The sequence below is a fragment of the Amphiprion ocellaris genome, chromosome 1 (genome assembly GCF_022539595.1).
Source record: "Amphiprion ocellaris isolate individual 3 ecotype Okinawa chromosome 1, ASM2253959v1, whole genome shotgun sequence".
NCBI lineage: Eukaryota > Metazoa > Chordata > Actinopteri > Pomacentridae > Amphiprion > Amphiprion ocellaris.
Genome location: NC_072766.1, coordinates 4,331,926 through 4,358,466, shown reverse-complemented (window position 1 = coordinate 4,358,466; position 26,541 = coordinate 4,331,926). Strand labels below are relative to the sequence as shown.

Below are 26,541 nucleotides of genomic sequence, written 5' to 3'. Positions count from 1 at the left end.
TCAATGTTTTTTTTAGGTTGTTTTTACTGAGCATTAATAACCATGTAACAGTGATTGAACGTTCAATTAAAGCAACAATGAGCATTTTCAAAGACCAAATACTCCCACTCAACAGTTTAAAAGTTTGGGGTCACTAAGAAATGTCCTTATTTTTGAAAGAAAAGTTTTTTTTTTTCCAATGAAGATAACATTAAATGAACGATATATCCAGTCTAAACATTGTTAATGTGCTAAATGACTATTCTAGCTGGAAATTTTTAATGGAATATCTCCATAGGGATACAGAGGAACATTTCCAGCAACCATCACTCCTGTGTTCTAATGCTACATTATGTTCGCTAATCCTGTTGTATTCTAACTGATGATTAGAAAACCCTTGTGTTATTATTTTATCACATGAATAAAAGTGTGAGTTTAATTGTCTGGGTGACCTCAAACTTCTGAACGGTAATGTATGTGTAAGTGTGGTGGTAGGTGCTAATGTAGGCTGTGTATGAAATGGCTTCCTATTTAATATATAGTGCACTTAGTTGCATTTACTCTGGGTTTTTAGTGTGGAAAATTATCCACTACATAGAAATGTAAACATTCCACAATTGAATGCATCTCATCTTAAAGATTTGTTAAAACCATCATTTCTGTGATGTTGCAAAATGTGTCTGAAATCCCAATTTTACTGCTCACTTACAACTTTTAACTAACAATGTAGTTTCACACCCAAGTTAAATTTATCGCTGCATACAAAAATAATTATCTCTTCCTTCCAATGGATTCCTATATTTATAAGGAGAAAAGTCAGAACAAACTTACAGATTTTTAAATGCAGGATCCACTAAGAAGAAGTGATGTCACCATTTCCACTCAGCTGTTTTGAGATTTCACTGTTGGACTGTTCACTTTTCACCTCTGAATTTATGTCATTTTGATTGTCAACACTTTCATCTAAGTCCTTGTTTTTCTGAGTTAGTTCTGTTTCATTTACGTCTCCACTGGGAGTTGTTGCAGAATGGTTCTCTGCCGTCTCTTCCTCTGATTCTTTCTCCTTGTCCGACTCTCCAGAAGAAGTCCACTCTTCAGGCAAATGGCTTTTCTTTTTATGCTTCTTCTTGCTCTTCTTCTTGCTCTTTTTGGAGCGTTTGTGGATGCGCTGAGCATCGGAATCGTTCTTGGACTTCCTTTTGTCTTTATCTGGATTCTTTGGGCTTGTTTCTCTACTTCGCTTCCTTCTTTCCCTCTCTCTGCTAGTGCTTCTTGACTTTTCTCTTGCGTCTCGGCAAGTGTCTTCATCTCTGTCTCTACTGTTTCGGTCTTCACTTCTGTTCATATGCTCCCTGTCTTTATCTCTACTCCGGTTTCTCCTCCTGTCTCGCTCTCTGTCTCTATTCCTGCTCCTCGACCTATCTCTACTTTTGCTCACATTTGTCCTCCTGTCACTGTGTCGGGATCTGGAGGACCATTTGTCGTCTCTCCTCTCTCTGCTCCTGCGCCGGTCGTCCTCTCGTCTGCTGTGCGATCTCTCCGACCTTACTGGGCTCCTGCTGTAGCGTCGTTGCCTCCACGATCGATCTCCGTGTCGCTCTGACTGCCATCCGTCCCTGCGACTCCCTCTGATGCTGCAGTTCGGGGACAAGTGCAGGTCCCTGTCGGCCTCCCAGAATTCATTGCCAGGATTTCGAAATACGTGCAGGAAGTTACAGTGCTTCCCTTTGGGGCACTTCTGTCTGTCAAACAATCCTGGGAAAACAGAAGTGAGACAGTAAGTGCACTGCTCAATCTGGTCCCTCTGCAATGAGGTCACCAAAATGCTCCTCATATTTCCTCAGCATAAGAAAATTACTCACCACATATTGCATTCTTCCACCGTGTCACAGGACATAACTCACAGTGAAGCTGTCGGCCTGCATACCACCTCCCATTGAACCTGATGAAGGCCTCTTTGCACTCGTCCTCCCTGGAACAGACAGACAGGAGGGCAAACAATGAAGAGATTTATCCAAAATTTTAACCTGTTTATTTGGATAAACTCACGGGGTAGCTGTGTGACGACTTACGTGTCAAACTGAACGTAAACATTTCCTCTCAGGTGAGGCTCGTAATTGCAGCTGACCTAAAAGAGGAAAGGTATCAATCAAACCAAACATGTACTTAAAGCAATACTTCATTACATTTTTTTTTAACCTTTTTTTCCTCTTCTTCTTTCTATAATTACTTTATTATTCTCTTTCCTTATTCTTAAGGTGACACCAACAGTCGAACTCCATTGTATGTTGTGTACATATTTGGCCATTAAAGCTGATTCTGATTCGATCATCTACTAAGTGAAAGTTATTGTGAACCCAGCTGTTTATTAAATAGCTAATAGTTGGGAATAATTCATTGGAATTAACATCTTCGACACTGAGTGATGCATTCAGTATATTGCACATGCACTAAGGTGGTCATGTGGGATGTTCATGTCTATTTTTCACAATAATTTACAGAGAAAAAGAAAAACACTGGATTTTATTGTGACGTCAATGAATCTGAAATGAGTGGTGCAAAGTCTGAAAGATATAAACAGGAAGATAGTTGCCTTTAATTTGAGATTTTAACACACATTTAATATTGAATACATCAGATTACATAGACAAATCAGATTTCAGAAGAAACTAGACAAATAATTTATACTTCCAGTAACAAAATGGTTACTATGAACAACTGTTACTCTGCAGTAAATCTGCAATCGGATGTCTGTCCTACTGTGACCTCAGTCAAATAGTCCGCTGTTGGATTTGTAACAGTTTCAGTTTAGTCAGACTTTAAATTATGTTATTCTTTAAAAAAAGATGCATTTGTTTGTGCAATGATCTTTTTCATTTCACCTCATTCTGCCACAGAATTCCTTTCTCATGCACCTGAGCAGGTGTAAAGTGGATGAGAAAATTAGAAATCCGGCTGGGGAAGTCAGTTTTTCCTGTCTGACATTCAAACTACAGACACTATGCTTCTCATAAACATGAAGACACGCTGACAGATAACAATCAAACTACTTGAGAAAGCTACCTGATTTCATCTCACCTTAAACTGCACCACCTTGCCGATACTTCTGAACTCCGGTAGAACATCATGGTAGAACTCGAGGAAAGACTCGTGCAGATCCTCCTCGCTGTGCTCCAAACAAGCGTCCATGTCGTAATCATCACGGCGTGACTCCTCCATGCCGAACGTTCGAAACATACCAACGACCATCAGAGTTGTACTAGTTGTGGGATAAATGTGCTTCCGAGAACATCTGGACGAACAAAAAAGAAAGGAGAACATACAAGAACCACTTCAGTTCAGTCACTGGACAAATAGTTGGTTTATGAATTTAGGGAAGCAAATCAAACATTACCTGTTTCCAAATCGACATGCTCCGGTTTTAAGGAAGAAAGGGCAGTTTGCTATGTCACGTTCTGTTCCAAAGTTCTCCGAGTTCACCGTCACAGGAGCCTCAGGATTCATCCACGGTCCTCCATTTTCTAGCTGGAAATGAGAACAAAAGAGTATATATCCTGCATAATGTCACATTAAACTACAGTGATATGTTGTGCAAATTCATGTACCCCTACGCTTTTAGTTTTCCAACAAATCCAAGGGCTCGTCTTAGACCTACGGTGCTAAAGCTGTTGACTCATTTGCAAGTTTATTTAATATTCTAATGCAGTGATCACATTAAATCATTCTTCAGAAGAGTCAATTAAATTGGTAAAACTCACCAGTTATATATCATTAATGCACAGGCACGCAAATATGAGGCCAAAACCTGGACTAATTATTGGACAGATTTAACAAAAATAAGAATCTCGACGATATATTAGCTTTAATCACATAACTAAGCATTTCTGAAAAAACAAACGGGTCAGTGCTTTCTGGTGGATACACTATGTAACAGATAATACAGCAAACCTATGTTTTCCATTTCTGATTAATTTATCAACAGACATATACACTAACACAATATATCTGTAATGAGCAACTCACACCCAATTTATCAGTCCAGAGTTCCATCCCATTAAGATGCAGCAAATATAAATGTTTCCTGATCTATTTTTCAGTTTAAATGACATTCATGTGCATGTTAATACCTGATTTTCAGCTTCATCCAACATTTTCTGAACAGCCTCCTACAAATGGTGTAAAAACACGGCTGATGAAAATGTGTAGACGTCAACATACTGCAGCATATCTGTTACTGTGGGTTAAGACCACGTTCACAGGGACTGATAGGCACAAAACAAACAATTCGCATTTAATAGGATCACATGTAATGGACTCCTGGAGCGATTTCACAGACAGTTGCCACACAAAGTAAAAGATACATCCTTGCTGTGATAGATGAAGGGTTTTTCTCTTTGAGTGTATCTTAGTTAAGGAGAAGGACGGTTGCTTGTGCCACTCAGTCAAGGAAAAGTTTTAAATGAATCATGTATGAAGCAAAAACACACTTTACCAAAGAAAAAAATCAGTTGGTGAGATATTTTAACTTTTTGATTTGTCTTAATCTTCACTTGTGAATGGAGCGTATACTCATGAAGAAGTAGAAGAGGATATATTTCTTTTTGTTTTTATCCTCCTGGAGCCTGTTTCACCTCTCTGTCTCGCTTCTCCTGCTGCTTTTGCTCTTTTTCTTCTTGTTCTTTCCTCCGCTGGGCCTCCCATTCCTCCTTTATCATCCGCTGTCGACACAAAGACAACATGACAGTTAATGATATTTTGTTGCACATCCATCACTTGCTGAACAAACTCAGGTGCCCTCAGAAATTAGTCAATTAATCACCATAGCAACCTGCACTGCAGTTTTTAGAAAACAAACAGGATGAAACAATGCATTTGTCAGGGATTATTGTCAGCTGCAGATTAACACATAACGAGTGCTCTAGTCTGAATTTACAGAAGCAGGATGGTGGATGTGGGACTCAGTCGCTACACAGAAAATACTTCTTAACCCTTAAAGACCCAAATATAGAAAAAAAATTAGCAAAAAAATAAACAATTACATGTATAAATAAATAATAATAATAATAAATTTTATTTTTTTTATATATATATATATATATATATATATATATATATATATATATATATATATATATATATATATATATAAAAATTTATTTATACATGCATTTTTTTGTTTATATAGAAAATAATATTTTTAAAAAATAAAACTGATGTATTTCTGCAACAGTGGGTTTTACAGGGTTAAAAAGCTCGGTTTTGAAGCTGGATAATAAGAGGAAAATACCTAATTGCAGTTTTTGTGACAAATATTACAACTGAATTTGCAATACAACGTTCTCAGAAACTAGCTTTAGTTTAATATTTACATTCCAGTAGAATTAAAATCTTAAGATGGAGCTTTACCACATGAGACTTCATCAAAAGTGTTCTATCACTCAAGCAGGATGGGATGGGTTTGTAAAGCCAATGACACCACAGTTTAAACTCTACTGTCAGACTCACTGCAAAATGTACGAGGTGTACTATTTTTTTTTAAAAAAAACACAGTTTCAATCTGCTTGATGACAGAAAATTGAATTAGCTAAACTGTGCAAACTCCCTCTGATAAAAACAGATAATGAATTACCTCCTCCTCCTCTTTTCTTTTCCTTGCAGCTTCTTCCCTCTCCGACTGCAGCCTAAATTCCTCCTGGGCAACCCTCTCTCTTTCCAGCCACTCTTCATGGAGCCGCAGTCTGACAAAACAAATCAAACACAATCAAGAGCTGTGCAGTCAAGATTTGTGTGCTGTCTCATCACTGAATGTGCAGCTTCAGGGCAACGGTGACGGTAACGTTGACCTACCTTTCCTCCTCAGCAGCATCATCCTCATCATCTCCATCATTTATATCTTCTTCTTCTTCAGGGGCATAGCCTTCTCCATTATTTAAATCTATATCAGAGTGAATGTTGTGAGGATTCTGTAGAAATAAGTTATCATATTTGACAACAACAGCAACACGACAGCTGTGTTCATACCACATTCTCTGGCTTGGGCAAGAGCTTGGCGTTTCCGTTTCCTTCTCTCTTTCCTTTGAGCTGCCCTGCGTTGCTTCTGACTGTAGTGAAAAAGATGGGAGACAATAATCACAGCATAAGAGTAGAAATGCTTGGCTAAGCCCCACTGCAGTAGAGGCAGACATCAGCAGGGTGGAACTTTTGTAGTGAATTTTTGTGAAATGTAGTGAATGAATTCTTTAACTTCATTCACAAGACACAGAGTTTGTTGACATGCAGGCTCCACATTTGCACAGAAGATGAGCAAGAAACAGGAAAGACAGTTGAAAAGGAGAACTTAGTTGCAAAAAGAAACAGAATGTCAGTTATTGCTACAGAAAGGATGCTGTTGGTCAAAAAGATGCTCTTTTGGTGGTGTCTTCCAGTCATTGCCACTCCATGTGGTAACATAACTAATTTCTCTTTAACCATCTAAATCAGCACTATAAAGTCAATACAAATTATTATTCAAGTTATTTGGTGAAAATTCCATCACTATGTCAGTTTCTTCCAATATCATGCAGCCCTACTTGCAATCACTGCTGCAGTGGAGCCATCATGATGTTATTAGTTCCACCTGTGCGTTGCCTGTTAATGACGAATCACAATATATGCTGTGAAAAAGCCCCAACATTAAAATTAGCTGCTAAACTGATCATCTGCTCGAAATTCACTGTGCACATGTTAAAACGGTATTGAACGTGTACAGTCACTTCTATCTGAATCGAAAAGTCATAATGTGCAAATACACAAAGCATTGCATCTGTGATCATAGCAAAAGTGTACCTTTGTGAAACTATAATGTTGCTTGCAATGTAGTTTGTAGTGTAATCAAGCCCGACATTAATGCTACCGGTAATACTACAGTACCATTTGCAGTTTTGAGGCTATTTTTGTCTTTGGTATGTCTAATATACTTGCTTAGCCTGCAATATACATACCTTATGAATGTGTTTTATGTGTAAAACGAAGTCATTATCTGTGTTGCAATTATCATAGGGCCTTTAATCTGAAAACTGTAACCTCATGAATGAAATCAAGTCATTTTTATGCATTTTAATCACAATGAAGGGGCTGCAGTCTCTTCATGGCAGGTGGAGATCTGCATTATATGAGTTGAACTGGGCCTCTAAAGCCATTTCTACCTGTAAAAACACCTGGTTTGCTTATTATCTAGTGCAGACAGAAGATAAAATTGTATGAGATTAATTGCTCCAACGGACAGTCTTTTTGGTAAAGTATCTGAAATAATGCAAGATACGTATAAGAAGCGAAATGGTCTAAAAATAAATGGAGAAATGCAAACAGTAACGGTAGCTAGCCAATGGTGAAAACGTAGTGTCGGTAACGTTTGGGGATTTGCAAGATTACTGCATTGATATTAACACTGTAATGACATTCATTTGTTAACATGTCCCACCTCCTTAGAAATTATTACTTAGAAGTACTTTAAGTAGCATCTAAAGAAAGACACAGACCTTAAAACGGGAGCAGAAATCGGTGGAGGAGTTGATGCTGCCATTACTGTGGTAAGCTAGTTAGCTTATTCGTTAGCACGCCACTGTATTTTAGCCCCGGTTTTTTCTGGCTGCCGTTCAGCTAAAAACATTACATGTAATCTTCTCTGAATGGATTAGCTGTTTCCGAGGCGTATTTGGTTCGTCAGGGTACAAATATAACAAAATAGTCTCTGTTTGTTGTAAATGTTAGTTAGCCTCATGCGGGATTGTTTTGCTCACGAAACGGAAGAGGTGGAGTGGACTACTTCCGGTTCAAACCGCCAAATAATATTCGTCTTCCACATTTAGATGTTTTTTTCTCTTGTAGTGAATAATATTCGTCTACCACATTTACATATGTTTTTGTAGCTTTTTTAAAAAAATAAAACTGCATTACAAGGGCCAACAAGGGTAGCTGCATCTTACGCCCATTTTCTATTCAATTTAATCCATTTATTTTCATTTACATCTTTACAATCTTACATCAAATATACATTTCCACATTTGTGTATAATTTTTTTAGTGATGAAATACAACACAGTGTAGACTGAGAAAATGATCGAAAAAGTCTTATTCTGATATCAGGTTACTACAATCACAAGCATAGCTTCTAAATATTTCCAAAAGTACCATTATAGGATACATTCAACATAAAAGTTCTAAGTTTATTACAAATTCAGTGTAGATACTTACAAAAGGAATTTCTTCTTTATAATCCGCAGTGAAATACCAGAAAAAATATTTCCAATATATATTATGAAATATAGACCATCAAAAATGTTTTTCTTCCTGTTTTTAATTTTGTGCTAGGACTGTACACTTTCTAATTATTTTTACGGTAAAGCCAACGATAATAGTGACAGTGAAATTAAAATTTGTTTGAGATTGCCAAAAATAAAACAACAGAAATTATATGAAAAATAATCTGTATTTTTTCAGTGTGGCTCGTACCTTTCAATTTTTATTCGGAACTTATTATGAATGTGAAAAGTTCATACAATTTTTGTTTACTAAAGGCCATTAAATGGTTTAATATTTGCTATTATGTAAAAATACTGCCTATATACACAGACACTGGAATTGTTTTTTTATTTGTCAATCCACAGAGAAACCTCAGTGCCAACAAGGAAGCTGTTTTTGTAACCAAAAAGCTTAGCAAAAATATAAGAACAAGTATTGTCAAGTAGTTTCATTTTCATAGACAAGTATCTAGAGCACTATTATAAACACTGGGTGCTTTCCTGTGCTTACTGTTGCTTTACACTCACACAAACACGCTTTATTTATTTTATAAATTTATGTTCACATTTGTAAAGAAGCAACAGACGATAAATGCCAGAAGACACAAGCTCTGTTTGCTTTGTCGTGCTTCCAACACCTCCACTTAGCTCTCATTAAGGTTATAGGTGGCAGCTCCATCTCTCAAAATAGCAACTGCTAATAACTGCAAACACAGAGCAGGACTTAGCAAGTGCTTCAGCCTTTTATGTAGGCATCCTCGACATCTGTGGCATTCTTTTTCTCTCCCTAACACTCTGTGCTATTCTTTCTTCTTCTCCAACGGCGGCCTGAGGAAGAAGGCAGGCCTGGTGCAGCAGCGGTAACACAGAGCCTGAGGCACCAGAGTGTACAGCACATTGACCAGCAAGAACACCGGCTGGATGCCAGCAGGAACTCTGTACGAGAACGGCGTACGTGTGTGAAGAGATGCACCGATATGAGAGAACTGAGCCTGTGAAGTGAAGCAAATCGGGGAAAAAATGGAAAATGACAGTGATGACTAAAAGCTTCGCAGTTAGCATTCACACTGGCAGGAACATTATCTTCGTATAGCACTTGCTCAGAAAGATTACACATATTTTAAGCTATTTTGTGCTCCTGATGTAACACCTGCATGATGATGCTGTCTTACTAGTATTTGAAATAAATACATCAAATTTATCTTTTATTATGTGCAAGAGATTTATTTGATCTGTTTTTAGTTTCAGTGTCTTAGTGAAGTTTCCTACAAGGATCCTTATTCATGAAGGAAAGATAAATCCTCAGATGTCAATGCATGATGTTTAGTAGAATTTTTTTTGTTTGTCTTGAAGTGTTGTATTTTTCAGTAAAACATTTGGTAGTTTGCCACAATGATTGTTTCTCTAACTAAAAATGAATTATGTCATAGAGATGCGCATCCTTCTGGTGTAACAAGATAATTTTATATAAACAGATTTCTCTCTGTATTATTGTGTTAAACGTCCATGTAAAACTACGAATCTAAAGGGAAATCTGATCTACAGCTCAAATGGAAGAATAACTACAGGAAACCAACAAATTGATGTCAGATAACAGTTGTTTGAGATTTAATTATCTCTTCAATGGACTGATGACACATAAAACCTGGACAAATTCTGGCATCACCACTCATCCTCAAATAAGTTTCAGTCTAACAGACTCCTGCCAATTACCTTTTCAGAGAAAGTTGCTGAAAAAAAGACACACGACATGTTTCATAGCAACCAAGGCTGCCAGAGCATCAGCCCTCCTATTTATAGCCTGGCAGAACAGCTGACATTTAAGTGAATACCACCAATACCACCATTCCTCTTAGTCTGAAGTCAGCTTCTGCCCTTATCCCGCTGATGAGTGACGCACCAGCTTGCAGCTCAAACACAATAGCTTCTTTGTTGGGAGGAGATGTGACCGGTGCACTAGCTGCTCCCACCACTCTGCAGTTTCCACTTTTAGACTTAAATAGATGTACTGTTTGCTGGACTAATGCAGAGCCGCTGATGTTTGACAGTGACGAATATTTAATTGAACAGAGAGAGAAAGTTGGTGAGCAGCCTTGACATGTCCAGATGATCGCTCTCAGTCTAGCGTTGCCTAATGCACCTGGAATGATCATGTCATGCAGGAAAACAAATGATTTCACACAGACCTCTTCCATATGAAAGAAATCTGTGTGACTGTAAGTAATGTAAAACCACTACAAGGTCTGGTTAACTGAACTCAGCAATAACTGTATTTATTAAGAGGGTTAGATATTAATGGTTGTGTCAAAATTTAGGATATGATTTATAGGTTGGGTTTACTAGATAAAATGTTGCCCTTTAGAACAGTTATATACATGAAAAATTCTATTTCTGAAATCTAAATAGGTTTTTTGACTCCTAGTTTTAGTCAAAGATATAATCACACACAGCAAACATTAAATGTAAAAGCATTTGCAAATGCAAGTTGAGAACCAAGAAGATAAAAACTTAAAACTGCAATGAGGGAATGGTAAAACTACAGACCTTTTCTGCTTAACAAGTTTGAACAAGTGAGAAATGTCAACATTAGCAAGGTGTTCCAACATCTGTGGGCTTTAAATTTGTATTTGCATTTATTTCCCTGTGCAGGTGTGCAGGTTCTTTCCCTACAAACGCCTGGTCACAAGCTGAGAGTCAGCAATGACCTGCAGTACGTACCTGTGCCAACGCTCCAGAGTGGACAAGAGTCAGGTCCGGCATCCACTCACATCCTGGAACCAACAGCCCATACAGAGTAATGATGTAGTACGGGCCCGAATACAGCATGCTCACCAGCATCTGGCAAACAGACACAGTTTACTGCTTCAGATATCTGCCTGACAACAGCATTAGGATAAAGTTTTGGCATCACTTAGTTACCTGTACTTTAGGATATGCTGAGGGGTCTTTCAAATAAGGCTCATACTGCTGTGTGTAGTCCTGACACCATTTGCTGGAACAGTCCAGAACAACCTCAAACACAAACAGTTTGAAATAAAGAGGCACTCTGCATTATAAAATCAGTGTGTGCGCTGAGCAGGTGATTGAACAGTAGAGTTTCTTACCAGGCCTCTGAAGATGCAGAAAGCCAGCGCTGGGATGAGGTAGATGATGAAGAGTAAGTCCAGAGGTCTGTGGAGCAAACCTGCCCTCGGAGTCTCCTGAATGTTCTAACAACAACAATTACATGCTGAGCTGCAAACTATGCATCATTTTCATCAATATATTTGTCATATGATCAAAATGGATCCTTATCACTTAAATCTGCCAGGTATATACAGTATAACCTCAAGTATCTCCACTCAGCTATGTTATTCTACACAGCAAGACAAGTTTTATATGTGGATGAATTATCTGCATATTGCAGAAAACCACAACACCAATATTTGTTTGACATACTGTTTGTACACGACTAAAATCAAACTGAAGCAGATACTGTTACAGACGTATCTGCCGATTTTATAGCTAACTGTACTGTAGCTGTTGGGGATGTTTTGACATAATTGCAGCTCAGCAAAACATAATCAGAGTATATCTTAGTAGGAAAGGCTCACTGTTTGAACATTTATTAACGTGATGACAGGAACAAAAATAATTAGACATAGATTCTGTACTCCTTATAAATATACAGCCAAATGCATGAACAGAATAAGGCGCTTGTAAAATATTCTCTATATTTTGTATTTCTTGTAACTAGAGAATTTTATATTGGGAGCAAGGCAGAGAATATTACAATTACATTATAATTACAATAAAATGAGGTGGTACAGAAACTGTTTTTTGTTTCTGCATAGCAAATCACTGGAGGCTAATTTTTTTAGTCATTTACTCTGGTCATTTGCTTGTGCAGGCAATAGGACTAATACATAACAGGCTCTTTTATGCAGCTCTCAATTAATTAAAAAAAATGGAATATTTCTTCGAAGTTATGTTTTTTATATTATTGATAATACAATCTAACTTTCATTAGGGTTATGATATAACTTCCATTCTATGTGTGGCCCTCCAACAGGCTTCACTACTAAAGGAGGAGGCCAGAGGGATGGCCAGGCTTTAGACTGAGGTGGTCACCCTGGGCCACTCATTGGCTCTACAGCTGCTGTAATGTTGGTATATCTGCTAAATATTGAGCAGAAATCATCTCAGGGACACCTGATGAGGAATCAGTGATGGGGTTCTATTCATGCAGGTGTTTAAAGCTGCATGCAGGTATTTTCAATGATATGCTTTGACAGTGAAGACTCTTACTGTTATCTGAACGTCCCTTGCAGAGGGTTGACTAAAGATGCGGAAGCATGCCCACACAGACACTGAGATATACAGCATGTGGAGGATGAAGAGGGGGCTGACTTGGGTCCCATATTTTCCTGGGAAAAAACAGAATGAGATAACATGTATGTTGCTGTGGGAAACTACACACCAAAATGCTGAAACTAGATGTATTTACAATGTCGTCAATCCTCATAAACAAACAAAACAAAGGCCTGGATTATTATTGTACTCTCAGGGGAAGTGCTGTAGGGTGACATGGGCTCCCCTATACAAGCCATCTAAAAGCATCCCATTATTTTTAGTGTACTTACCCACAGCATTCCCAAGAATGTAGACTATGGCACGCATGAGAAAGGATCCCACCCAGTAGAGTCCGATTGCTCGGTAACTGTCCCTGTGCAAATCACGTAACACTGCCATTGTCAAAGCCAGATGAACACATTATACTTCCAAAGACTCGAGACATATACAGATAGATGCGTAATTCTGTGAACTTGTGTATATTATTAGATAGTTTCAGACTTGTCATGAATATCACATTTGAATAAAATAGTGTAAGGGAGACATATCTTTCCATATTTACTGGTGCATATGGTTCAGCTCTCACCCCCATGTGATTGCAGCGATCATCAGCAGATACATGAGATAGTGCACACAGCCATCCCAGTAGGAGATCATGTGCCCATGTGCTGTATTAATATGTGGATCTGCCTGAAACACATGGCAGATTTATCAGTAAAAAAAATTTAAAAAATATATGAGGAAAACAACATATAGGCCATTCAAAAAGTGTACACAGAACTTGCCTCTTTGAGATAAAACGTCACAAATCCATCAATGATGTTGTCCTGCTCCAGGCCAATGATCAGATTCACCACACTGAGGAATGCATACAGAGCGTACACTGCACAGATGCACGATGTATTTCAATTTAGTATTTAAACAAAGAAAAGACTTTAGATATGCAGATTATTATTATGAGAAAAACTAATTATGCAAACAGAATATGGTGTGTCACTTTTTAATATACTATCTCTACAAGGTTTTATCAACAAATCATCACACAAACACATGCATACATCTGCAAAAGATTGTGAATATACGTATTTCTGTTGTAATATTATTCCTAGCTCATTATTGGATGTATATTTTTTTTTCAAAATGCATACCATAGAAAAGAGGATCTCCTGGAGTCTTCTTCTTGAGCATAAAACGAGCAGAAATGACCAAGATGAGGACTGTTGAGCACCCAGCGAAGAAGAAAGCTTCAGCACTAAATGTAAAAATGCATATGAATGACTCGTCCAGCTTTAAGTAAAGGTTGAATGAATGCATGTCTTTCAACAAAAAAAAGACAAATATTTTTTTAAATGAAGCTCCTCTGCTTGTGGAAAAAAGATTTAGACATCCAGAATAAAAAAAAAAAAGACTTGTGACTCACCTGTTGTTGTAAACGAGGGAGTTGAATAAATAGCAGATGGGGATGGACATGAGGGAGAGCACAAACACCCCTGTACCTGCAGACGCGCTCATTGTGGACCAGATCCGAGCGATTTAACTTGTTCGATGACTGATAATTTATAGTAAATCAGCTGCAAAATATCCTCATGTTCAGTCTGCGAGTCATAGCTGAAGAAATGGAAAGTGACAAAAGTAAACAAGACACAAACTTGGAATTCAGCTCCTGCATGCTCTGTCTTGTCCTTCTGGTCTTTCTCGCTTCCACTCCCTCTTTCTCTACATCCTACCTACACACACACACACACACACACACACACACACACACACACACACACACACACACACACACACACGCACACGCACAGCTGTTCATTATCACCATGGAGATCTGATACCGCAGCGTTATTTAACAGACCAGCGCACTGTGGAGCTCAGCATAATTAGGATTTATTTGTTTTTCATTATTATCAACTATAAATAGAACATGCAGGTGGTTTGTCGTTATTTTGGTGAAACTGCACACACACTGACATCCAGTGGTCGATTGGAAAACTTCAAGCAGGGTGTAAAGGCTTTTAAAAATACATACAGTACATACTACTAGTACTACTACTACTACAAATAATAATGATTAAATGGGCACTACCAAAGGCAATACAGGTGATATTAAAAAGATATACTAGTACTTAATAAATTATTAATTCATATTGCATTTTAGTACATTTATAATTACTGTATTGTATATGTGCATATCTTATTCTGTGATTTATAAATACATCACTGAAAAAACAGGATTTATATGAATGTTATCAAACATCTAAATACTCATATCTTTTTCATTCAGACAATGGAATTATTTATGTAGCAACTGATTTTTATTTTTTATTTTAAAGAAACCTAATGAAGACTGTGCTGCTTCATGATAAAAGTTTAAATTGTGTATTTTCCCTACCCACATTCACAACAATAATAGTAATAAATTAACTATTTAATGGTTATTTTTGGTTTTTTTTTAACAGCTCACTGGATTACTATGGCTATACAGTTACAGTGCATCTTATTAAACAACAGAAAAGCAAACTGGCAGTTAGAAATATTTAAGGGTAATGTGGTAGGCAGCAAAGGTTTGTTTTCGTGTCTTAAAATACCTTAAAATATTTTTTTAAATATTATTTAAAAAAATGTAAAAATGTAAAAGATAAATGAATGAAGTAGGCATGCTGTGGGATGAAACAAAGTTTTGTTTTCATAACTATCAAGATGATATTTTTTATTGGTGTATTTTATCTTGAACATTCAAATTTTTTTTTAATGCATTTTATTTTAAAAGCGTATTTTTGTAATGTGGTAGATAGCAAATGTTTTTTATTTCTAATAAAACTTTTGAAGATTTCTGTATTTTATCCAGAGCCTTCGAATGTTAAAAATGGTATCAATAAAATAAAGTAAAAATAATAATAATGAAGCCTTTTTCCTAGTCATTGCCAATTTACAGCACTTGGTCAAGAGGGGTTCTCTGTCAGGATCACATTAGGACCGATGTGATTGTAAAATGTCATGCATCTTATGTGGTTTTACACAATTGTTGTCTTACTACCTGTCAAAGTCACTTTAAATCACTTTAAATCGTGGTGCTTTGAAATGTGTAAACACTGCAAATTGACCTTTGATTAGATTTTTAGATTTTAAAATTTGAAATGTTTTTATAGTATTGTGCAGCAAGTTTTTCAGAGTATATACTAACCTTTAATGTTAATGGTACTAACCTGCCTGTCTGGTCTGTTTGTTATTTCTGTTGTTATATGTAAGCTGCTGAATAATCTATCTATCTATCTATCTATCTATCTATCTATCTATCTATCTATCTATCTATCTATCTATCTATCTATCTATCTATCTATCTATCTATCTATCTATCTATCTATCTATCTATCTATCTATCTATCTATCTATCTATCGTCTTGTTTGTTTGTTGCGCTTGAATTGAACAATAAAGTTTAAAGGGGGAAAAAGTGTTTTGGGGGAAGTGCGCCTGCGTCATTTCTGCAGCGACAGCAGCTAGCAGGTAGCTAAACCTGAGTGATGGCGTCCGCAGCGATGGATACAACGTAAATGAACAACAACACAGACGTTACAGTCGGTGCTCGTTCGTGTGTCGTTAACGGGTCGGTTTTTTGTGTAGGAATAGAACAATTAAACACTAAATTGTGTCGTTATGGCGACCGGGAGCAGCGGCGGCGGCGGCGGCGGGTTGGCGTCAAACCATGACGGTCAGGAGGCAGCTTCCAACTCGGCTCAGTGTGGAGCCGCAGCGGCGCTCTCCAACGTGCCAGCCTCCGGTCCTCCGCCGTCCGCCTCCCCGCCCGTCCTCGGTCTCCACCGGGAGCCCATGTACAACTGGCAGGCGACGAAGAGCTCCCTGAAGGAGCGTTTCGCCTTCTTGTTCAACAACGAGCTGCTCAGCGACGTCAGGTTCATAGTAGGAAAAGGCAGGCAGGCCCAGAGGATACCGGCCCACAAATTCGTCCTGGCCGCCGGCAGTGCTGTCTTTGATGCGATGTTTAACGGAGGAATGGCCACGACGTCGGCCGAGATAGAGCTGCCTGATGTGGAGCCGGCTGCCTTCCTGGCCCTGCTCAGGTATGACCGGTTGTCCCCACGCCAACCTAATTTCCGGGAGGTTATGTGAACCTCCAGCATCAGTGAATACATTTAACAGTACATATCGGTACACACTCCCAGGTCAAAAGTGCAATGTGTTGTGGGCCTTTTCAGTAGCAACAGAAAAAAAAAACAAGCAGCAACGTTTATTATAGTCAGGACATCTTTGAAGTTATTTTTAGGCAAATATTCCAGCTTGTTTAGTAAGGATTTGTTGCTGTTCTTGGTATAGTATGATATTTAGATGGATATTTTGACTGTTTGTCATATAGAACAATAAAAAATGTATAGGCCAAACGATTAACTGATTAATTTTGAAAAGAATGAAGAGATTGATCAGTATTGAAAGCTCAAAATCCCATTTACACAAGTTTTTAAAGCTGCATAGCCTTTTAATTATTCAAATCCAGAAAACTATTTTAAACAGATGCCTCATTATAGAATATATACAAAGAAACATGTTTTGTCATTTAACAATAGAAGTAAAACATCTCTGTTGGTAGTAAGTCAAGCTAACTGACAGATCAAGGTTTAACACCACCTACATGCTGCAGATTCATGTCACGTTTTAAGATTTGTCATCCTAAAAAGCAGTGGCTTACTTGTTCAGAATTTATACTGCATAACAACCTGGAATCTAACTGTACACATTGTTCATTTGCCTGTTTTCCTCTCTACAGGTTCCTGTATTCTGACGAGGTCCACATTGGTCCAGAGACTGTGATGACGACTTTGTACACAGCTAAGAAATATGCTGTCCCCGCGCTGGAGGGTCACTGTGTCGAGTTCCTCACTAAGCACCTCAGAGCCGACAACGCATTCATGCTTCTCACTCAGGTTATTTTCAGCCGCCTCGACTGTATGTAGTGCATGCTGGACATTAAAACTAAATAGCAGTGAACAGTGTGAATTGTACATTTGGTTTGTTGCCTTAAATGTTACTTTATGCAAGTTAGACTTAGACTTTTTTAATCCATAGAGGGAAATTCTGTCGTTAGAGCAGCTGGATTTTCAACAAGGGGATAAACAACAAGACAACACAGAATATTAGGGTCAGGTATAGAGTGAAGGTAACATACAATAAAATAAAATAGAATAAAATAAGAATATGGAAAATATAATATAGAAAGAAAAAGTTTACAGAATATACAAAAGTGATACAGAAATGTGCAAATGAAAGTGTGCTTAGATGTGCAAATGACATAAATAGGTGCAGATAAGTTTACAGATGTGATGAATAGCATCTGAAATGTAAAGTGTGCAGTATGTACAGTGGTTTAAGTTACTAATTTCATTTAATTTAACATATTTAATGTAAAGCTCAAGTCCTTAACATTTGACAGCAACATGTCTTTTTAGAAATGCTGGTTAAATGTCAGATCATTCACAGACCAATAAGAAAACCTTATGAAAACACAGATTTCTTTACTGCAGGGCAGAAATACAAGGTTTCAGTATCAGATTGTTTTGGATTTTTAATCACATCCTCCGGGGAACAATATGTGAAAAAATATATAGAAATTCAGCGTTGCTCTTTCCACCTGTCTGATTGCAGCACTTTTATTGGAGGATGAAGCTGTTTTTCTCTCTTTGTGTCCACACCAGACCATCTTCCAGCCATCGACGGGTGGATTTTTATTACATTAGCTGTTCTATTTTTGGTTTATGTTGCCATTTCTTTGGGTTCAGCATTTTTTTCTGCTGCTGGTTGCCATGCCTTCAGGCCACTCTCCATAAAAATGCCTTTCTTCTTGTCCATCACTGTGACACAAAGAATAGATGTCCATAACCCACCTAAACCAACCCATATTTCCAGCAGTGTTTTCCTATTGGTTAATGCCATTACTTGCCTAATTATAATTCTAATGTTTTCTCCAGTGTTTTCACCAAAACCCTGATTTGTCAGATTTAAGTTTGGGATTTCACAGTTCAGGTCGTATTGACAATGTTTGCAGTAATCATTTTGTTTCACCCAACATGTTTTGCTTGTTGTTGCTTGATGTTTTTAAATGCAGCAACCCTCCTTCAACACATGCAAGATCAAAATTTACTAGTAGATGCTTGAATGATTTCTTTTGTGCTTTCACTACAGGCAAGGTTATTTGATGAGCCTCAACTTGCCAGTCTCTGCTTAGACACCATAGACAAAAGCACTGCAGACGCAATAAACGCAGAGGGCTTTACTGATATTGACCTCGGTACGTGAGTCTTCTTCACCGTATATTTAATTCTGTACAGGTTGTTTGTGTGTGTAATGGTTGATATGTTGTGTATCTGTATGTGTAGACACCTTATGTGCCGTGTTAGAAAGAGACACTCTCAGCATCAGGGAGAACCGTCTGTTTGGAGCGGTGGTACGCTGGGCAGAAGCCGAGTGTTACAGACAACAGCTTCCCCCAACATCCGAGAACAAACAGAAGGTTCTGGGAAAAGCCCTGCCGCTCATCCGCTTCCCACTCATGACTGTTGAAGAGTTTGCTGCTGGTAAGTGTATCACAGAAATACAAATTGTCTGTCATGCTGCTGTGGTGCATTTTTCTTTTCTACACTGTTCTGTCTAGTTCAGACATTACAACGCATATTCATCATGTTCCTGATGTCCATACAACTCAAACCACAGAAACCAGTTTGATATTCTTTCTTGTGCAACAGGGCCTGCCCAGTCTGGAATATTGTTCGATCGGGAGGTGGTAAATCTGTTTTTACACTTTACAGTAAACCCCAAACCACGGGTCGACTACATTGACAGGCCTCGCTGCTGCCTCAGGGGGGAGGAGTGCAGCATTAATAGATTCCAGCAGGTTGAGAGTCGATGGGGGTACAGTGGTACCAGCGACAGAATCAGGTGAGATGACGGAGGTTTAGCGTTAAATACAACAAACTGACTTACAGTTTCATTTTCCTCATTTTCTTTTTCTCTGTTTGTTCCCCTGTAGATTCAATGTTAATAGAAGAATATCCATAGTGGGGTTTGGCTTATATGGGTCAATACACGGACCCACTGACTATCAGGTCAACATACAGGTAACTGCTCACATCATCTGCTAATATCATCAGCAGTTGATATTTAGGCTTTTTGGTCAGACATGAGATCATCTTTTTAAAAAAAAAAAATGAAATGTGAATATTTTTTCTCAGTAACCAAAATTGTTCACATTTGAACAATGGTACAATTATTAGTACAAACAGCAATTTATGCCTAAAAAGGTACAAAACTGCAAGACTATATTTTAAACAGTCTGATTTAAAAATACTCCGTAGTAAAAACAAAAAAAAAAGAAGCAAAAAACAGTGCTGATACAGGTTTTGATAAATTTTGTTAAGATAGGAGAAAAAAAAGGTTTGACAACTGGACTTACTAAATGGTAAACACACAGTGTCATTTTTTAGTTGAAGGTGTCGTGCATTTCCCACTTGAGCACTTTAAGTTCTCACAATGATAAATAGCAGCTTCTGGTGTAGGGATCGTCCCCACAGTTCCAATATGGACGGACCTTTTTCAGGGACCTTTTTAACATATCATCCCTCACGTCTCCTCATTCTTTGTCACAAAGCAAGCATGATACCCCGATTTTTCTAACTGGAATTCTGAATGGATGGCCGGTTTTATTCTTTTGGGAATCAAGAGAAAGAAAGACCTGACTGGCTCTAGAGGCAGCTTTTTGTTGCGTTGAATCCCTCCAGCCTTTGCCCTTCATTTCCCTTCTCCATGTTACCAAATGTTGTAATGCACTTGCAAAAATGCTCATAGAAATGCTTAATTGAGAAAATAATTTCAAGTGCTGCTCAGCTCAAGGATTTCAGAGGCAATCAACACTTCCAGCTGCCAACCACGAAACTCACCACCAAACAGATGAACTCTTAAACTGCTCGTTGTGTTTGACATCGTTATAATTATGAAATGGATTTTTGCTTTGCACCTTTCAGTGAAGACTTTTTCCTGTTCTGCAGATCATAGAGAGCGACAAACGCATTACTCTGGGGCAGAATGACACAGGTTTCAGCTGCGACGGCACAGCAAACACCTTCCGAGTGATGTTTAAAGAGCCTGTGGAGATCCTACCTAATGTCAGCTACACTGCATGTGCCACCTTAAAGGTCTGTCTCAACTTACTGCGCGTGATAAATCTTCTAAATTGAAACTTGTAGGTTTTGGATTAACACATAGCCTGTTTTTACTTTCACAACTCAGGGCCCAGACTCACATTATGGCACAAAAGGGTTGAAGAAAGTGACCCAGGAATCCGCAACAGGCAGCAAGACCACGTTTTTCTTTTTTAGCTCACCTGGAAATAACAACGGTACATCAGTGGAGGACGGTCAGATACCAGAGATCATCTACTACAACTAAACTGAACTCAGTGTCACACAGGTACACTGAACCAGGGAGACCTCAGACTGCTGGGAAGACTGGAGTGTTAGAGGTTTACGTAGTGCCTCATGATCCCTTGGAATAATGAATGTGTGTGTTTGACTGAGTGTGTGTGTGTGTGTGTGTGTGTATGCTGTATGTGAGTATCTGTCTATACAATAGTGGTGTGGAGACATGATCTGGAATGTGGAAACAGCCGGAGTTGTGGTAAAAATCACAGCTCCGTAGTCCAAAAAAAAAAAGAAGCTTTTTGAGCATAAATTGTATCATCACTTGTAAATGATCTAAATACTGTCTGTCTGTGTTGTTATCAGTGAGCTGCCTGCCAGTGTAGGAGTTTGTTCTGCACATGTGAAACTACAGAGACAGCTTCCATCTGTCCATCAATGCCAATTCACTTTTTCTTTGTCAGTTTTTGCTGATGCATTTATCAAAAATATATTTGCATTTTTTTATTGTGCACTGTACCATTTATTCATCAGGTGTCTTTGAGTACATTGTTTTTTTGCATTGTATTAAGCATCCATGTGTGTTGTGTAACCCTGCTAGTGGTACATGCTGTAATTTATGACTTCATGTTTTGCTTAGCACTTCATTAAAATGTAAAAAAACAAACAAGGACACAAAAAAAAGAATGTTCCAGGACTTTCATGGTGACATAAATGGAAAAGAGATAGTTTATTTTTAGCTTTTTGGCAATAAAATGCAGTAAGACCAAAGTTAGATTGTTTCCTTTGATAAACTCCACATGAAGTTGGAGGTAGATCATTTATGCACTGCCTATACCATTCCTCTTTCTGGCACTAGGTGATGCCAGATACTCCATACATCCAGATATGAACCATCAACTGCAGAGAGAATGAGGTTGTGACAGGATAAGGTTGAAAAAATATTTCTGTCACACAAAAATGGAAGAAGCCTTCCTTCAGACGCAAAAGCAAAATGATTAAGCAACAATATACAAACATTCTGTTACAAAAATCGCCAGCAAACTACTGAAAGTATCAAAAATAAAAGCAGTGGTTCTGATGAAAATGGTCTTTCTTATTGTATATCTCAAAATAGTCTTGAATATTCTTGTATCTGGGAGCATGTATTGGAAGGTTGCAGTTGAAGATCAAGATCAAGTCTAACAATGTATTTCATCCATGAAATAAGACCATAACCATTATTAAAAACAAGAAAAATAATCAGCATTGTCACTTTAGCCTCCTAAATCCTGACGCAAATCTCAGTAATGCCGGATTATTTCTCGTTGGATTTGCTTTTGTTCTTATTACGCCAGTGAAAAAGCAAAATGCTGTCTACTGAAAGCTGCAGCTCAACAAAGAAGTGCCCTCAAATTGCATAATCCACGCATTCATATGTGACAGGTGGTGGAAACAAGGCCACTTTAGACAGCTGTGAGTGGGCTTTGATGAGGAGAGTGATCCACGAAGGCTGTCAGGTGAGTCACTGGGACCTGAGAGCTTCTCCTGCTGACTGCCCACTTAGACAGCCCTTAAAAGAGAAAGAACCAAGAAAATCTGCTTTTTTTTTCTCTCCCACCCACCACACAAAACGCTCAAAAAACCACAAGGACAAATAGTCTTCAATATTATCACTCCTCTCTGCTCTCACCTGTGCAGTTTTAAAAAAAATGTTTCAAGGCCTTTACTGGAACTATTCAAATTCAAGCTCCATGAAAGCGCCTTAGAGGAGGATGGAGGAGAATGTTTTTCTCACAAATAGGCAAATACAGAGCTCATGGGGAGTAACTCAATCGTGTGGACGGTTTCTTACAATTATTAGATTATAAATGCGTGACGGGGATTTGTGATTTTTTTGATATGTGTGATTGTGTCGCTGTCTTGTTTGTTTGTCTGCGTGAGTGTGTAGGTGGGCAGATAGCAGAGTGGGCCATCTTTCTCGGTTTGAGCCTACCTACTCCAACACTGACAGCAGGGGACAGGATTTATGCCTCTGCTGTTGTTGACAACATATGACATATGACTGTGCAGGACTGAAGTGTTCATGTGGCTCTGAAGCAGACTTCTATTATCAGAAGCAAAGCAGAAAAAGAGTTTTAATCCTCGTTTTTACTCTGTAGCTCAGGGGTGTCAGACCCATTTTAGTTCAGGGACCACATTCAGTCCAATTTGACCTCCAGTGGACCAGTAAAATCACAGCAAAATAGCCAATAAATAACCACAACTCCTAATGTTTCCTTTGTTCTAGTGCAAAAAAGTACGTTCTGAAAATGTTCACATTTCAGGAATTATCTTTTTACAAAACATTATGAAGAACCTAATATAATATGGGAATGTCCTGATACCGTTCCCACCTCAAGTGCTGCTATTAAACGACAACATGAATTTAGCACCATCAGTATCACAACAGCAGCTGTGGTTAGTTGTAAGTCTTATGACACCTAAAAAAGTGGTATATATAGAAACCACCACCCGTGAAAATCCTGCAGCCAAAAAATTCACAACGCCTAAACTCCTAACACTGGATTACTGACTGTGGCATCAGCTTTACACAATAACCTTTCTTGTTTACACTGAGGTTAATTTTTGCTTTGTATTATAACTTTCATTTTTGTTACCTTGGGTTGATTTTTTCACTCCCAAGTGATGTATTATAAATGTAGCATGTGTCTGTAAGTATCTGTATTCTTGGAGCTCCCTCACATACAGTATGAATCACTTTAATGTGGACATTATTAGATGGGGTGGATGAATAAGAAGCATTGTTACTGCCTGCTTTTTGATCCTCTAAACCTGAGATGTTGCAGTTACCTACTTTACCCAAGGAGCAAGTCGAGAGCCAACATTTAAATCAGTCTGTGATGTTTTTTTTTCCAAACTCATGCAGTTTCCTCGAGAAACATCAACCAACTGTAATTCACAGATGCAGAATTCCTCTCTGAGACATGTATATAAAGTGCTGTTAAAATTTGTGGAGTTTCCCTCAAAGATAATTCAATTCAAAGCTGCATTCAGTTCTGTCTTGAATGTTCTTTGATTCATTCAAACCACATGAGGCCACTGATGAAGTTGTTCCTAAAAGCTGAATTGTGCCAAGTCTGCACTCTGTCAGTCATCCTCAAATCCAGCTTCGGTGAGGGCAGATTTATCTCAGCACTTACATTTATTTAAATATCCTGTACAGCTAGTTAGCATGACGCATCTTCGGTGGCAGCGATCCATTTAAAAACACTTCTACAGGAAGCTCTGATGTGAGATGCAGCTCTGGGTGTGTGTTCAGACCACCTCACAGCAACACTAACCTGCAGCCATGGGGGAGTGTGTGTGTGTGTGTGTGTGTGTGTGTGTGTGTGTGTGTGTGTGTGTGTGTGTGTGTGTGTGTGTGTGTGTGTGTGTGTGTGTGTGTGTGTGTGTGTGTCCCTTCTCGTCCAGCTAGTGGGAGTTATGCAATCTGTATTCCAATGATGTAAGACAGTTGGCTAATTAATTACCACATACGTACATGGGGCCGTGTGGTGAGCATCACCACCCGCCTGGAGGCTCTGAATCACTGGGGGTTGAGCTTTGTCCATGTCAGCTGAAACCGCTAACTTGTGAGTTCTCTCACTCTCATCGTTCAAACGAGAAGAGAAGAAGAAGAAAAAGGCCACAAGTTTTCTTGTCTGACTGTATGAAATCCAAGTTTTACAAGAGTCTGGGTTTGTGGAGTTTGTACAGGATATATGAGAATGTGATAATAAACTAAGTACAGTTAGTGATATATAAAGTCAAGTAAACAGTATGAAAATGAAAGGAAATGCCCAACAAACCAACATCTTGTATAATATTAGACCATTTACATCATGTTCCCTGATAGTGATAGATTGCTTTGTTCTTGTATAAAAAAAATAAATTGCATATATTCCTATGATCTGTAGGAAATTATTTTTGTTTTGCATATGAGACTGGTTGATGTCAGATTCCTTTCCCCCACCTCCTCAATTTGAACACTTTAACTCAGGGGTGTCAAATTCATCTTAGTTCAGGTTCCACATTCAGCCCAATTTGATCTCCAGTGGACCAGTAAAATCAGAGCATACTAACCTATACATAACCACAACTCCAAATAGTTCATTGGTTTTAATGCAAAAAAGTACATTCTGAAAATATTCACATTTAAGGAACGATCTTTTTACCAAATATTATGAAGAATCTGAAATTTGTTAAGAAAATAAATTCAGTTTCAACAACATTATGCCTCAGTTTATCATTTACACATTACAACTTCCAGATCACAGAGTGTCTACAAAGGAACACAACGTTTAGTCACAGGTATCTGGAACTGAATGATATAGCAATTTACTTTAAAAAAGACAAAAAAAACCCCAACAAAAATAAGACAAAATATTACAAAAATGAGACTCAAAACAACAAAAGCGAGAAACAAAATGACAAAAAATGAGACAAATGACATGAAACAAAACAAAAAAGAGACAAAAACTTTGACAGAGAAGTTGTAAAGCAATATAAAAATGGACAAAGGAGACAAAATAATTACAAACGACACAAACGCAGGACAATACTAGGACCCTGATCTAAAGTAGCTAAATGAAATAAATCTATTATTAAATGTATTATTTATATATGTGCTCTTAAAATGTCTTTTTTGAAAAAAGCTCATTTGTATCTCCTTTTAACTGGTTGTTTTCCACCAGCAAGGACTAAAATGTTACATCTTTAAGCAACTGGTTTCAAATAAAGGAACATCTGCTGCACTCAGAGACAAATTGTGTCTGTGCCCTTTGAGTATGACCTTCATTAATATTCAAAAATGTAAATTTTCAGCAGTGGATCGATGAGGTGCTCTGCAGGGTGTTCATACTTCCTGCAGTCTAATTACAGCTTCCGAACGTGCAGAAGAATCGGAAAAAATAAGAATATTCCTCCCTGAAAGAAAAGGTGGCTGATGATATGTTGCATTTTTGACAACCCAGCATCATTTCTGCAGAGAAGATTCTTAATCTAATTCAGAATATTGAGGTGACATGTCATACTGTCCTTCTGAAAAAGAATTGGTTTGACTGATAGAGATGGACTCAACAGTGGAGGCAATATTTTGGAAAATGACTGGATCTTGGTCTTGGAAAAGGTCTTAGTTCTGGAGTTCAACCAGGACAGTTTAATAACAAATGAAAGGCTTCTGACAGTTTTACCAGTGGTTGAAATGCTGCAACGAAGTAAACATTTCAGAACACTGTACTTTATGTTCCTGATTACCTTCTATTAAAATAAAAACGGTGATATGGTCAACTTTTAAAACTAGTTTAATCTGTTTGGCTCCTGATAGTGATGCATAGTTGGTCCTCTTGTCAGTTTCACATCTGTTTGTTTCAGTTCCACCAAGGAGACATTTGGGACAACGGATGGAAATTAGCCTCGTGCTAAATCCGGCTTATTTACTGCAACCTTGTGTAAACTATTATGAGATTGAATGCTCATTAATATGCGCTGTCCTGTCCAAATAAAAATAA

The 26,541-nt window shown here is 38.0% G+C and overlaps 3 protein-coding genes across 5 annotated transcripts; 1 reads left to right on the top strand and 2 right to left on the bottom strand.

Annotated features, from left to right (window-relative positions):
* Positions 1 to 4: 4 nt before the first annotated feature.
* On the bottom strand, positions 5 to 7,786 carry zrsr2 (zinc finger (CCCH type), RNA-binding motif and serine/arginine rich 2). The gene is made up of 11 exons (XM_023268368.3): positions 7,497 to 7,786; positions 6,001 to 6,080; positions 5,827 to 5,914; positions 5,609 to 5,717; positions 4,611 to 4,697; positions 4,107 to 4,145; positions 3,374 to 3,504; positions 3,058 to 3,271; positions 2,052 to 2,107; positions 1,842 to 1,951; positions 5 to 1,734 (listed from the first exon to the last, which is right to left on the bottom strand). Exons 1-11 carry the CDS (start codon positions 7,538 to 7,540, stop codon positions 833 to 835), a joined length of 1,860 nt encoding a protein of 619 aa, XP_023124136.2. The 5' UTR covers positions 7,541 to 7,786; the 3' UTR covers positions 5 to 832.
* Positions 7,787 to 7,933: 147 nt separating this feature from the next.
* LOC111567348 (transmembrane 6 superfamily member 1) lies at positions 7,934 to 14,302 on the bottom strand. Of its 2 annotated transcripts, XM_055010787.1 has the most exons (10): positions 14,010 to 14,302; positions 13,738 to 13,841; positions 13,371 to 13,472; positions 13,176 to 13,275; positions 12,880 to 12,962; positions 12,545 to 12,663; positions 11,362 to 11,466; positions 11,177 to 11,269; positions 10,976 to 11,095; positions 7,934 to 9,249 (listed from the first exon to the last, which is right to left on the bottom strand). In XM_055010787.1, the coding sequence occupies exons 1-10, from the start codon at positions 14,099 to 14,101 to the stop codon at positions 9,058 to 9,060; spliced, it is 1,110 nt and encodes a 369-aa protein (XP_054866762.1). In that variant the 5' UTR covers positions 14,102 to 14,302; the 3' UTR covers positions 7,934 to 9,057. The 2 variants fall into 2 exon arrangements, with proteins under 2 accessions (XP_054866762.1, XP_054866769.1); XM_055010794.1 differs by lacking the exon at positions 14,010 to 14,302 and having other exon boundaries at positions 13,371 to 13,447.
* A 1,762-nt stretch (positions 14,303 to 16,064) lies between these two features.
* LOC111567331 (BTB/POZ domain-containing protein 1) lies at positions 16,065 to 21,781 on the top strand. 2 transcript variants are annotated; one of them, XM_023268372.3, is made up of 8 exons: positions 16,065 to 16,669; positions 17,371 to 17,527; positions 18,783 to 18,888; positions 18,977 to 19,174; positions 19,406 to 19,535; positions 19,627 to 19,714; positions 20,642 to 20,788; positions 20,883 to 21,781. In XM_023268372.3, the coding sequence occupies exons 1-8, from the start codon at positions 16,245 to 16,247 to the stop codon at positions 21,039 to 21,041; spliced, it is 1,410 nt and encodes a 469-aa protein (XP_023124140.2). In that variant the 5' UTR covers positions 16,065 to 16,244; the 3' UTR covers positions 21,042 to 21,781. The 2 variants fall into 2 exon arrangements, with proteins under 2 accessions (XP_023124140.2, XP_023124139.2); XM_023268371.3 differs by having other exon boundaries at positions 19,343 to 19,535.
* The last annotated feature ends 4,760 nt before the right edge of the window (positions 21,782 to 26,541 follow it).

What these genes read in the sequence shown, in the direction of transcription:
- zrsr2 (XM_023268368.3), bottom strand. Translation starts at nt 7,540, where the DNA reads ATGGCAGCATCAACTCCTCCACCGATTTCTGCTCCCGTTTTAAG. An exon ending in AGGAGAAGCGAGACAGAGAG is followed by an intron (nt 4,146 to 4,610) that starts GTGAAACAGGCT and finishes CACCATTTGTAG; the next exon opens with GAGGCTGTTCAGAAAATGTT. An exon ending in GTGGAAGAATGCAATATGTG is followed by an intron (nt 1,735 to 1,841) that starts GTGAGTAATTTT and finishes CTGTTTTCCCAG; the next exon opens with GATTGTTTGACAGACAGAAG.
- LOC111567348 (XM_055010787.1), bottom strand. Translation starts at nt 14,101, where the DNA reads ATGAGCGCGTCTGCAGGTACAGGGGTGTTTGTGCTCTCCCTCATGTCC. An exon ending in CAAGGGACGTTCAGATAACA is followed by an intron (nt 11,467 to 12,544) that starts GTAAGAGTCTTC and finishes TGTTGTTGTTAG; the next exon opens with AACATTCAGGAGACTCCGAG. An exon ending in TCTGCATCTTCAGAGGCCTG is followed by an intron (nt 11,270 to 11,361) that starts GTAAGAAACTCT and finishes TTTGTGTTTGAG; the next exon opens with GTTGTTCTGGACTGTTCCAG.
- LOC111567331 (XM_023268371.3), top strand. Translation starts at nt 16,245, where the DNA reads ATGGCGACCGGGAGCAGCGGCGGCGGCGGCGGCGGGTTGGCGTCAAAC. An exon ending in TGTTGAAGAGTTTGCTGCTG is followed by an intron (nt 19,175 to 19,342) that starts GTAAGTGTATCA and finishes CTTGTGCAACAG; the next exon opens with GGCCTGCCCAGTCTGGAATA. An exon ending in GGTACCAGCGACAGAATCAG is followed by an intron (nt 19,536 to 19,626) that starts GTGAGATGACGG and finishes GTTCCCCTGTAG; the next exon opens with ATTCAATGTTAATAGAAGAA.